Source organism: Pterocles gutturalis, unplaced genomic scaffold (assembly GCF_000699245.1).
Source record: "Pterocles gutturalis isolate BGI_N339 unplaced genomic scaffold, ASM69924v1 scaffold6852, whole genome shotgun sequence".
NCBI classification, from domain to species: domain Eukaryota; kingdom Metazoa; phylum Chordata; class Aves; order Pterocliformes; family Pteroclidae; genus Pterocles; species Pterocles gutturalis.
This window is the reverse complement of record NW_010110097.1, coordinates 47,424-61,432: the sequence shown is the minus strand read 5'-3', so window position 1 is coordinate 61,432 and position 14,009 is coordinate 47,424. Positions and strand designations below refer to the sequence as shown.

Here is a 14,009-nt window from a genome sequence, read left to right as displayed (position 1 = left end):
AAATTAAGCGGGCACAGAATACTCCACCTTCCTTATAAAGCTCAATATTACAAGGCTAAACATCCACATACTTTTTTTTTAAAAAAAAAAACAAAACCAGAAAGGACCTATTTAAAACAATATTCCTCCCTCGGTTCAGGAACCTAGTAGGACAGCCACATGATACCACTCTACCACTTGCGGCTGGCTATACCCCTTTTCCTGTCCTGGATCAGAGAAGCTGAAAACATGAATTAAGTCACATTCACGACTGTCCCGATTCACCTACCTGATATAGGGATCCCTCCCAGACCTGTGCTGTGTTGTGGTGGGAGATTCAAGTCCAAGAAATTACTATTTGAGGTGGGATTTGCTGTGTGGTTCAAGTGCATGATGCTATTGCGTGGGAAGGCCATCCAAGGATAGCGAGCTGCTTGGCCTGGAAAACTGAAGGAGTTGTAAACTGCTCGATGCTGTTGAAACTGTGGGAACCTCTGTGGCATGACTGGAAAGGTGCTACTGAGAGAGTTGGCATTTGCAGGTGCAGCAGGATGCAGGAATCCAGAGCCCGGCCCTTTGGCAGTTGTAGTGTGTGGGGTAGGGTTCTGAAGAGATGTGGGCGAGAGGGAAGGTTGGTCTTGGACTGACAGTTCCTTCTCAATCAGGTCTGCTAAGGCTTTGCGGGTGATGTCAAAGGGGTCAAACCCTAAGTCGTCCTCTTGCTGTTTGGAGGAACCAAACCCAAAAGCCGCTTGCCAGTCTGTGGAGGAGGACACTGGTATAGTTTCTGTTGAAGAGAAGAGGAACAGCCTTTAAAACAAGAATTACTAAGTACCTATCCATACAAAAATTTCAGCCTCAGCATATCTGAATCTACGTTGCCAGTTATCTTTCATACTACAGTTTATACATTCCCTAAAGACACCTTATTCATCAGCTTAGAATACCATTTTCAGATCAAACTGCAATCAATTTCTGCTTAAGGTGGACTGGTAGAACTAGCAAATAGTATTTTTACTGCAGCACTGCTCTATTCCCAAACTACAGAAAAGCCTTGTCAAATAAGTATTTTCAGTAACAGCACCAAGTAGAAAGAGACCAATGAACACTTGCTTAGAACCTTCTTTACACCCATACTATTTGATGGAAGTGTGACAAGCAGAGTTTAAATAAGGTTGTTATTCAGGCCAGTATTTTGATTTCAATAATAATGCTATGCTTCAGCTCTGCTGTGCACAGAAGGTGGGGAGGACAGGTAAACCTCTGAGCAATGGTTAAAAAAACCCTAAAACCAAAACACACCCCACTGTCTACCATTATAAACAAAAATAAGCCAAACTCTTGAGTAGACATCTTGATAAAACAAAAGGAAATAAGGACTGCATTACAAGGTAATGTTAAATATTTTGAGGCAGTGTTGTAAAAAAAGACTTATCAGAATTTCCCTGCATTTTCAATTACTACTTCATTTCATTATACTATTTAAGCTTCTTATTTGGGTTCAGCAAGTGCTAGGTTTAGTTTCACAGTGTTCTTCCTCAAAACTGTGGTAATGCAAGCTGATGAGTACAAAGTAGTATCACAACATTAACTCCCTCTGCTGGTAGGGAACCTGGTTTGCTGCTTTAAGTAGTTAGAATTAAGGTCAGTATCCTCTCTTAGAAGAGATCTACACTTCTATTTTCACTCTAAAATCCACAACGACAGAGTTCCTAGACAGATGAAAACTTGTCCTTTCTAATCTTATTTAAATACCAACCATACATTTTATATTAATTATGAAACAAACGAAATGTCTACTACCCGTAAATCTCTCACTGCTACTTAATCCTTACAAAATTGGTGCGTACAGTACCTTAGCAGCAGGCCATTTCCCTGGTAATAAATATTGTTTACAAACAGGATTAAGACATCCAGAAGTCAGATAAACATCAAAAAACAACTAATCTCTAAGTAAACTGTGTCCTAAAACATCATTTACATTTTATTTATTGCTGATATTGTTTTATTTAATTTTCTAACAACTCCCTCAGATTTACGATTTGTGAGCTCTTAAATATTGTTAACAATTCCCAAGGCTATATAAATAGACCTAAAACGATGTTTCATTCAAATGAAGTGGTATTTCATAGGAAAGTAGCTGGAAAATACATGTACCTTCCAGCTGACCCAATTAACCATATTTTTATCTTTTCTGAATGTATATTATCTCACTTCAGAAACAGAAGGATTAGGCACCTTCAGATAACTATGCAGGATACCAAAGAAAGTTCTGAATTTCACTCCACAGCTTCAGATGTTAGAATTACAGTTTATAACAGATTATTACACCAACATACTGACACCAGGTATTTTCCCCACTCTCAGTAAAAACTTGTAACATTAAATATTAAGCATACATGTCACACCCTATTAGATAGACATACAGCAAAGAAAAACTAAAATAAGCACTGATAGTTCAGCCATGAAGCTGGAAAATTATGTAAAGTTTCCTTTAGAAGAAACCCTTACATCAGTGCAATTCATTTGTAGTTAAGTGACAAATTTTAATCATTTGTGAAGGGGAAAAAACACAGTATGGAACAAGTCCTAGGGTTTTTGGTTCTACAGTTTTAGACGCCAGTTGCAAAAGCAAGCAATACCCAGCCACGTAACCTGTGCACACACCTGATGTGAAGAGGCTCTGTGGTTCTGGTGCTGTGGGCCAGTCATTTGAAGTCTGTGGAGAGCTGGGGAACGGAGGAAGCCCACTAGGGATGGGGTTAGGGTGCCGAAAGTTGTCAGAGAAGAGCGACTGGGATTCTGTTACAGCCCCTTCAAAAGGAGACCGTGCACTGTGATTAGATGAACTGATGGGTATTACTGGATTGGGTTTTGTTAAACCAGGCGGTGGTGAAGGTGTGTCACTGTTTGTTATCTACAGACAAGAGGAAGAGAAACAATTAGGATGTGAACGTTTATATATAAAATATTTTTCACTAATACAGTTGAAAAATTTCCTCAAACTTTTGGCTGCCATTAGGTCAATTAATATATAGCTCAGTACTAGGTCAAACTAAAAATCAACTTAGCAGTAGCATCTTTTAGTTTTGTTTAAAATTACTATAAACTTCAGACAGTACTTGCTTCTCCAACTACAAGTTGCACCAAGCCCTCAAACTCAATTATTACTTTCACAGCATTTATGTCTTACCTGCTGGGAGCTGTCACCATTTCCTATACTGAGGGAATCTGAAGGTTTGTCGATAGGGCTGCAAAAACAGGATGGGAAAAGAGACAATAAGACACTCAAGTCTTTAATGTGAAAAGCAACATTTTGTTTTGGAGCAGTAGAAAAGCCTTGAAATAAAGACAAAACAAAATAGAGGAATAAAGAAGGAAAAAAGTCCACTTATTATTTATGAGACTTTAAACATAAGCATTCCAATCATTTCCCATATACTGTAATACTTCTTCCCACCACTCTCCACTCTGCTTGTTGACTGCCCTGTTAAGGAACAAAAGGAAAGTTTTAACATGGTCATAGTAACTCTGTTATTCAAAAAAACAGGACTCTTGTACTATGGCAGTATTGCATAGTAGTCAGTTCCACCTAGCTACTACTGGAAAGAAACATAGGAACAGATTTGTTTTCCAAATATGTAAGTTGTCAGTACCCATACATAACCTAAATAAATCTGGGGAGAGACAAAAAATTAAATGAACTATTTAGTCCTGGTGATAAGTCAAGCTTCCCACTAGCCTTCAAGCTTTAACTAGCAGAAATTACTTCCAAGGTAAGAAAACTGAGTTTTGAGATGACAGAAGAGGAAAAACACAGGAAAAGACATAGCATTAAACCCTGTCAGATATGCAAAGAGAATAAAAGATAAGATACAGTAGAATATGACTTCAGAAAGCTATTCACTGGGAATTAACATGATTCAGCTGAAACGGTACATCTCAGGATTCAAGATTCTGACAGGCAGCTGTGAGTTGCCTTAATTATGCTAAGTATCACACTAATGAAACAGTATTAGTTCAAGATCAGATTAAAATCTCTGCTTTACAATTTTCAAAGTATTTCAATTTTTATCTGCCCATAAGAGAAGATGCACAAGAATCAGGCTGCACAGCCCAAAACACCAGTCCTATATACAAGGACCAGAAGAACATGAATTTCAGTTCCATCAAGAGGCTAGAATTTGATAGAAGTCAAATTACAGGCCTGATGTGTTAGCACAGGACAAATATATATATAGTAATAATTTTAACTGTGTGCAGACTACAGATTCTAAATACACCTTGTTTTCAAACACCCCTTGCTGCTGCACAGTTTAAGTATTGCATAGAGCCACATACCAAGGTCAAAAATTCTAAGATTGCTTCCCCCCGTATTTTTTCTCCCCATCCCAGAATAACTAGAGTTGAAGCTCAGCAGAATTAGTTGTTCTCCATTTTAAAGAAACTGTATAAGAGTAATGTCAATAAAAACAACTTCTGTGCACAAGAACACCGATTGAGTCAGTATCTCAAAAAGATAACTGAAGCTCAAGTATTTATGATTACAGAAGAAAAAAAATCAGAAGAATATACTTGCAAACAAGCATTACTCCAGTGAAGATTTACAAATACCTTCCACTCAGTGGTCAAATAGCATGAATAAAGTTCTTCCATTTAGAACAAACCATCTCGGGTTAGTAATTTATGAACACTTATAGCGCAAGAGTCTGTTGTAGACTCCTCATTACACAATTATTCTAATTGTAGCGCTGATATTCCAGACAAATTCTTTTCCCAAAGCTGCTGACAGAAAGTCACAATGATGCAGTTTAAAAAGCTATGTGTAAGACAACTTTTGATGACAATCTACGTGTTGAAAATGTTTATTATACTTCAACCTGCCTAAGGAGCTTTTAATTGCAAGACAGGCTTCCAGCCCTTAGGAATGAACAAGGCTCATTATCTACTGGCTACAATTTTTTTACATATATTCAGTATATTCTTTTCAGAAAAGATAAGAAGGAAGCTGCATGTCACTACTGAGATGCAACCACAGGATCTCTGATCACACCTCAACAGGACTGCTATTAAGTCTGACAAGAAGGTACCACACTCAACAGCACTCACAATGTTAATGCATCGGTTCAATATTGATTTAGAACAAAGATAAGATCAGCTACCTAATCAGCAACACCACTTCTTGCAATATTAGAGTTTACCTTGTTATTTTCCCATACAACTTTTGAATGAGCCCCAATTATATTACCTAAGAGGGTCCGTAAAAAAAAAAAAAAACCAAAACAGCATGACTATGGACTACATCAGAACTGCAAGTGATGTTAATCATGGAAGGGGACACCAGATCCATTCAAGGAGAGCACCAAAACAGGGAAAAATGCTGGTTAGCAATAAGGAAGTTATTGCAAGCAGATTAATTATTTCCTCTGCATAAAGAAGCTTCAGTTGAATCTGCTGCCCTGTTGTTCCTGTTACTGAGTGATAATCGTGGAACTGCTACCTCTGCAGTTGTGTTTCTGGAACACATCACTGTAAAAAAATGACAGATATCCAGCCCTACCATTTAGCTTCCTTCTGATGCAGCTTTTCCAAGTGACAAGCCTCCTGGTGTATAGCAACTAGCATGTTACTTTTGTGGAAGCTTCTGTATAGAAATGAAGGGCTCAGCTCTGGCTGGGACCATGCAGCTATATAAGCTTTTGATCCCCTGGTTATTCAGTTCCCCTCAGCCCTTACTTGTACCATCACTTACTAACTTCACATTAGGGTACTGCTGCACAGTCTGCCAATCAGTCTTTTTGACACGGGCTAGGCTAAGCCCAGCTTTTTATGACCTGATCAGGATTTGAATCCAGCTCTCCAAACAGAAGGAGAGACTGGAGAATCATTCCCTCCACACCAATCAGTGAGAGAGAAAGCAAGCTATCTGAAGTATAAAAGGCAGCACAATTACCCGAAATCTGAGTCTGCACCATCTGGAGTCATGTGTTCTGGGTCTGTGCCATTTTCTAATATAGGAGGCGTTTTCCTGTGTTCCATTGTTAAACCGTTGGCTGATTTACTTGAACTCTGTAATGATGGCCAGGCATCTTTGTTATTACTGTTGGGTCTGGAAAAAGGCAAGAGTAAAAAAAAAAATAAAAAAAAATAGTTCAAGTTATGAAGAAAGTGTTTCTAAAAATTGTAAGCACTGGGGAAATGAACCCTTGTGCCAGACAATCCATAAGAACAGATTTATCTGGATATTATTTTTCAGATTTTAAATGGTGATGACCTAAAAAAAAAAATTTAGAATTTGTGGAGCAGGGAGGCGAGAGAGAAAATTCTGGTTTTTTTGTTTTGTTTTGTTTTTTTCACTGAATAGATAGCTGCTCTGCCAATGCTGAAGCCCAAACTTGTCCATTTGAGGGAGAGAAAAAAAACAAAACCAAAAACCCCCAACAAAAATTCATCAACTACTTCAAGTATCCAGACCTACACACACATCTCATTTAGAATTATTTGCTTTATCCTGTAAGTATTTGTAAGTTCTGTAAATCATTAACTAAATCACTGGGGTTTTTAAAAAATATTTTATATTCCAGGCCCTATGAAGCCTGGTCCAAACAGATTAAGTTGTTTTATGCCTACACAAGAGTCCACAGCTTTACTAAGAGACCATGAGACCAGTCAGACCACCACACTGTTCATTCAGGTTACTGCTCCTTCATTTCTAAAGTCACGGTTACATTAAATTTCATCTCAGAGTGCACATGGTATCTGAAAGAAGTTCAACAGAGGAGTCAAAGCCCATTTTTTTTGCTGAAAACAGTTACACTTTATACAAAATGAAGCAAGCTGGAATCTACAGCTGAATGCATTCAAATATAGTGTAATCCGCTAACTCTACAGATTTGCCTTTGTGTTCTCCAGTTCTTTTGTATTAACTTTAGCTTTCCATTTGCCTCAATTAGGATGCTGGTTTTAGCATCCAAGTGCTGTCTTTGTAAGGAACAAGTTTTCAAAAACTTTTTAAGGATACCTGTGTTCCTCCTGATGCTCCCCCTTCATTAATATGTTCTTATTAATGGGTCCAACATTTACGCTACATCTCTAGGTCAATTTAGTAAGTTCACATTCAGAATCCAGAAACTCCTATAGCTGCTTATAGCAACACAAGTGTTTCCTACTGCTATTCAGATAAAAGTGGTATTAGTAGCTACCCTCAAATCTCAGTGTTGTAAGAGTTGCTATTTTACATCCATCTTTTCTCATATACCTATGCAATATGTACATAGATGAAAGCCTTGACCTGATTTACAGATTTCATCTTTGCTTTGTACGCATCTGAAATAAGTTGAGACAGCAAGTTGATCAGATATTGAACATCAAGGAATGAAGACACATCAGTGTAATGTCAGTTATTTAGTATTCTCACCCTTACAAAAATGAGCTGTAATCTAGATATAACAAGACTTTCAATCCATTAACAGTTTTGTATTAAATATCAAAATTTATGTCCACTGCAGTGCAAAGCCATCTCTATACTAAAACTAACTTTAAAATGTCACAGATGAAAGTCAGTTTTGCATCTAAAGAGAAAGGTAAAGGCAAAGGAACTGTTTTATTTTTGGGGGTGGGCTTTTGTGTATGTGGGGTTTCTTGGTTTGGGTAAGTTCCAACCAGCATTCCTCTAAAGTGCTGTTCTCTAAAAGACAGCAAGTGCTTAACAAGTAGTATAAGAAAGTATTCATTTCAGTTCTTTAGGAAAAGGTCAACAAGAAAAAAAGAAAAAAGTTTGTGTGGAATATACCTCTAATTGTAAGAGAATACAGTCACCATGGCTATGAAGTGACACACCAAGAGATGAGTACCCATATAGAAAGTGGTACTGGGAGATTTTAACATTTGCTTTCAAGATAAAAGGTCTGAGAGTAGCATCTTTCAAATGAGAACACAAGTGTGAAAAAATATTTATGCATAGTTTAAGAAACTCTTTTCTACTACTGGATATTTAAACATCTACTATTAATAACTCAACTTCTGTTCAATTTCAGAGCAAAACAGAAATCCTGCACCCCAGAAACACAAGAACCACCATAAAATTGTCAGTCTCTGACAAACTGCCAGAATTATTAATATCATAACAATGAATCAGACAAAAATGAGAACCCGATTGGACAGAAAGCTGTGAAGGAGAACAACACACATTCACCAGCTCACAAATTACATTCTGTAAATTTCAAACTCCCAGCTGCAAGAAGAAATTCACTTTGCAACCCAAAAGGTGGTTCCTAGCCTTTAGCAAAGAACAGTGTATGTGTTGTGATTATGCTGTTCAGGTGACAAGAGAAATTAACTCCAGACCACTTGTTGCCTTTAGAGTAACATGCCATCTTTTCCTCAAGTGCCAAGATGTTAGCACCACACACTGGCCAAGCTCCAATTCGTAATTTCTTTCTGAAGGCTTAGAAGTTTGCTGCAGTTTCAGATAGAGCATTCTTTCCTCACTGGTATCATTTGTTTTGCTGACATCTAATTAGGTTTCAAATTAAGATTAGTTCGGACTTTGAACATAAAATAATCAATACCCAAACACAGGAAGTGGTGAATTTGCTTTACTTGCTGCACTCTTCCTTCAAAGTCAATATTGAACCAGTGCCCAAGAAATGAGAAGTGGCACAGTTCTTATGAAAACATCCAACTGGAGGTCCTGCCCACTTGCAGTCAGAGTAAATGACACTTCCTCCAGAAGTTAAAGAAAATAATCCCAGTACACCAGCTGGGATATCAGTTGTCAGAACTATATTCTGCTTATTCAAGCTCCATTGGCAATATTTTAGATACAGTACCCACTTTCTTACTTCAGCTGTTGTGCAGTGATGCTGCCAGTGGCAAATTGTCTGAAAAATTCAGTAGTGGGTAAATCGGCACACAACATAAACCCTGATTACAAGGCCAAGGTGCATACAACATTCAACCTAACTTCTAAATTCCACTCTGCCCATCTCATTATGAAAATCCTACAAAATGGAGTAAAAGAAATTGTTAACAGTTTTAATTTATCTTAAATAAGACATCTGAGCAGATAATTCACATAAGGACTGATGATCTTAGGCTTTCATTTATCTTTGTATGACTATGTACTCATAGGGACAGAAATCTTTTCATAACTTACTGAACAAACTGCTTCAACAGAATATTCTTTTAACAAGCAGTGATATCTGCAATTACAACATAACGAAAAATATTTCATTTAAGTTCGCTAGTTGAAAGCAAGAAATCCTTTATTCACATCTTGGGAATTCGTACTCACACAAAAGAAACAAACTGATTTTACTTTCAATTTTCAAGGCTCTTAGACCTAATGTAAGGACTGCACAAGAAATCATTATATAAAACACAAAATAAAAGACACATCGAGACTATAAGGTATCTCAGTTGTGAGAGTACAGACTGCATTTATGGTGCCACCATACCAAGAAAACAGACATCTGGTCTTTAATAAATATTATGCGTTTATGCACATATAAAATACAAGGACTTCTTTCAGAATAAGAATACTTCATTCTGAACTTGTGATCCAAATACACACAGCAGAAAAAACATTTCTTTACTAAGTAAGAATCAGGCTCAGTTTGTATTATAACAAAGTGGTGCCTATGTCTCTTCACGGAAAAAACTTGTATCAGAGTTTGTCATATAATAGTCACTAAAAAGAGCAGGTAAGTTAGAGGATGCAATAGGAGTAGGAAAGTTTTCTTTGGGAATAACCAGAAAGAAAGCACAGCCAGGCAGTCCAGCATCAGTACTTACGCAGCATACCTCTGCAGTGCTGTCACTTTGTTCTTGTTCTTGTCAACTGTACCCGTAGATAATTGGAGAAAGTTGGGGTTTAGTTTGTATAATTCTTGCAGTAGTTTCTGTTCATATTCCTGGTGCTTACCCGCCTAAGGAAAGAGAAACTCACAATGAATAATACTAGTTTAATATACATTTTTATATATAAGTGTACAAATGTACATCCTAAAGCTTAGTAATTGAGCTTTAACAACTTAACAGGTCACTCCTGACTGAAACTTGAAACAGTGCTTCTCAGGCTCAGCACAGAAACAATCTCAACCTAAAGCTTGCCTAGAAATCACTTGGATGTATTTACCAATTTATAATTTTTTTGGAGACTTCTAAAGCAGAAAAAGTTACAACCTTATTAGAACTTGATCTTCAGTTCTAATCAAGAGCTTAACAATATACCTTCTAAATCACAAAAAGCTAAGTCTCCAAGGCAGTCTGCATCTGATGTATCAACCATGCTAAGCTTTTCAGAAGATGGGAAGGATTACAGAGTGTCTCTCTCTTAAACAAAAAGCTACAAAATAGAAGTAATTTTATATTGGCTTAATAACAATAGCTGAGGTGGTCTGAGTGTTAACTATCATGTGACAAGGAGTATATTCTGAGCAATAATAAATCATTCTTTTTAATAAATGAAAAATTGAAATATTCTTTTAATTAAAGGAGTTGAGAACAATTTTCTGCTTTCAGAAATTGAGGAGGCCCAATCCAACTACAGAATATTGAATCTGGAGTGTGAAGTAAGAGAGTATTTTTCAGTCTAGCTCATCTATAACATTCTGTGGCTAAATAATTACAATAAAACCAGCAAGATCACCCCCCCAACGACATTTAAAGTGACACATGAAACAAATTCAACATGAACATTCACATTTTTTTGTAGGCTCCAACCTAAGAACTACTATTTGCAAGTTAAGTACTGTAATGAGTTCAAATCAAGATGCAATAGAACAGTGAACTTCAAGTTGTCAATAGCTTTTGTCTACCTTTTCCAGATACTAAGAGATGTACTTTCGCAATGCAAACAAGTGCCAGGATTTATGGTCAGGCCTTCTGAATCTTAAGACTGGAACATGTGTTACTATCTATCACATTTCCAGTATTGATTCCAAAGCTCTCACGCTACTTTTAAACCTAAAAATTAACATCTGTACATTACTTAATTCATTCCCCTTATAAATGTTTTGTTGGAACAGAAATTGAATCGATGCACAGGCAATGCTGACATCCTCCTAGAAAAATATTACAACTTAAAAGAAAACTATTACTTGCTTTTTAAAAATATACGCAGAAATCTTTGTCAAAAGTTAAAATCAGTACTGCTGAGAAACTAAATTCCCTTATGGGCTTCTTTAGAAAGGCACCTGCATATTTCATTTGAATACTCCAAGTCAGTCAAACACTATAAAGATCTCCAGTTTTTTGCTACTTAATTCTCCAGTTCTCCACTATTGTTTGATTCTGAATGTGTCTTTCTCTATGTAGTCAACCTACAGAACCTTCAAAAGAAGACACTGAAACATCTGGTGCATGCATCATCCTACCCATCTTTGACAATGTTTACACCTAATACACACCTACCATAGAAAAAAGTGTGGTTCTAGAGTGTGGTTCACCTAAATGCAAACTTTGAGATATACTGCACCTTGGAAATGCTTCTTTCACCATCCACTCTGAATAGAATACAAGCAACTAGCTCAGATACACAGATCTGCACTGCAAACATTAAGCAGATGAGTAAGAAGAAACCTCCCTTGATATCTCATCTTGCTGAAGACTTCAGTGGCAAAAGACTGAACATCCCGGCCAGGAACATCAGGCCAGTCCTAAGCTTGCTTACCTATCACATCAATGTAAGAAAGAAACATGATTAAAATCCTATATAGGAGCTTGCAGTAATCATGCATTATTTATAACACACAATTCAGAGGCCAAACTTAGCATCTCCAAGCTACCTAAATTCCAAACTTCACTTTCAGAGACTTCCTGGAGTTCTACAAGTTCCTTTCAGTTTGTCACAAGGTTTAGCTCTATTTACAATTATTGAATCTAGAACACAAGTTCATTCTTGGACAATTTTTTCTTAAAAACAGAGAATCAAAGTCTGTGACAATGAACATTCAGTCTCATTAAATGAACCTGTAACCACACTGACACTAACCCAAACTCCAGAAAACTGTGCACTGAAAGCACAGTGTACTTTTCAACAGTTGTGTGATTTCCAATGATTTCCAATAAAGCAACATGAAATAAAGAAGAAAGTTTAAGGAATGTAACAAGGAACAAGAAAGGAAGACTAATTTATGTCATCAAGTATAATCCACTCAAGACTTCTGAAGGAACTCATGTGAAACTGAATTCCTGGCCAAGGTATGTAGTCTATAATTTTTGAGTGGCTATTAAGCCAGAGGACTGACAGATTGTCAGTGTCTTCTACAAAAAGGGCTGTAGAAAAGATCCTGTGAACTACAGACTGCTAAATTCAACCTCCATCCCTCCTAAAGTTATAAATTCTGTCTTAAAAAAAAAGTTGTTCATGGATAAGCATAATCTGCTGGGAATGAATCTGAACATATTCTGTGAAGAGGAATCCTACTTAACACTATCATAAAACTCCATCTTGTTAGTGAACAAGCACAAATAAGGAAGATCCACAAAGTTTTCAAAAAAGCCTTTGGTAAGGTTTCACAATAGAAGTTATTTACGAAACTGCCCTGGGACAGAGAGAAGGTTCTTGTGTGGATTGAAGCTGATGCAAAGATAGAAAGGCAAAGGTAAGACTTACTGGTCACTCTTTTACGGTGCAGAAGCAAGAGATGAGGACTGATGACTGGCATCAGTTTTATGCAACACTATCAGAGTGCATGGGAAAGGAGCAAAGAGCAAGTTCTTTGCTGATAATACCAAGATCTTTGAGTAGTAAACTGCCATGCTGATAATGAGGAACTCCAAAAGAACCCCAGAGAACTTAAACAGGCAAAAAGGTGGCAAATAAGCTTCACCAGAGACATGTCAAGTAACACATGACACGAAAAGTAGCCTAAACCATACTAACACTCTATTGATCTGTGAACTGGCTGTTACAACTCAGAAGAGATACTGCAGTTACTGCCAACAGATTTCTGAAATTGTTAGTTGACTACACGCTGGCAAACACAAAAAATGTGCTGGGCATCATTAGGAAGGGTGCTTAAAAACAAAACAAAAAACAACTTCACACCACACTACACGCAAAACATTGAGGACTGCTATGTTAAACTTTGCTTGACCCACATAATGAGTATGATGTGTCTGACCTCTGCATCTCAGGGAGGACACAGAAGGTACAGAGAAGGGCAACAGAAATAATCACAGAAACAGAGGAACTGCTTTACAAATAAGTTTAAAAGCCCAGGAACTGTGACTTGGAGAAAAGGTTGAGAGAGATAAGATCAAGTTTTACAACACCACAAAGGCACTGGTTAAGGTGAATAAGGGTTTTGCTTTCAGCAAGTACTGCAACGCTAAGATGAGGGGACAGTTGACTAACTGGAGATCAGTTTAACACAGGCAAAAGAAAGCACTTCACAAAACAGGTGGTGAACTTCTGGGGCTTGCTGTCACAAAAGACTATAGGGTTGACAGTATCAGCAGGTTCAAAATGGATTAAATAAATTAATGGCTGACAGCTCTATAAAAAACTAAAAAGACTAAGGCAGGAACATACCCTCAAACACGTATAATGTAACAGATCTAGGTGGCGGGAGAAATACAGGGAGATGAACGGGGGAAGTGGCCTGGTTTGCAAGTTCTTGAATTTTACCTCCTATTGCCATTATCTGTAACAATATATACTACAGGGACTATTCACCTAAACCAGCAGGATACTACTATAATTTATCGAAATGTAGCTGAAATACTCAGAAATAACTGCTAATTTGTAGAAAAAACTGTTTAATAGACAGGGACATTTTCCATACTCTCTGGCTTACAGCAGACTAACACATGAAATAAAATCTACGTGTACTACATTTGTGCTAGCGCTAGAGATGCAGACCACCTGTCTCAGACAGACCACAGACAAAAATTACAGCATGACTGCAAGACTGGCATACTTGAGATTGAATTTAAAAGCTTCACCATACCACATGTAGAGGGACAGACCCAGATCCAAAAAGACCTCTAAATACACCACCTTTGAGAAAGTAAAGCTATCC

At 37.3% G+C, this 14,009-nt stretch overlaps 1 protein-coding gene across 1 annotated transcript in view; it reads right to left on the bottom strand.

The window, feature by feature from the left end:
- Nucleotides 1-268: 268 nt before the first annotated feature.
- The window catches only part of CNOT4 (CCR4-NOT transcription complex, subunit 4), a gene marked incomplete at its 3' end in the record, with an annotated part of 26,540 nt that continues 12,799 nt past the window's right edge, over nucleotides 269-14,009 (bottom strand). Inside the window, exons 6-10 of the mRNA XM_010073209.1 lie at nucleotides 9,784-9,908; nucleotides 5,933-6,088; nucleotides 3,173-3,230; nucleotides 2,647-2,896; nucleotides 269-766 (exon numbers count right to left, since the gene is read on the bottom strand). Of these exons, the coding sequence (XP_010071511.1) occupies nucleotides 269-766; nucleotides 2,647-2,896; nucleotides 3,173-3,230; nucleotides 5,933-6,088; nucleotides 9,784-9,908 (1,087 nt within the window). The remainder of the gene's footprint in view (nucleotides 767-2,646; nucleotides 2,897-3,172; nucleotides 3,231-5,932; nucleotides 6,089-9,783; nucleotides 9,909-14,009) is intronic.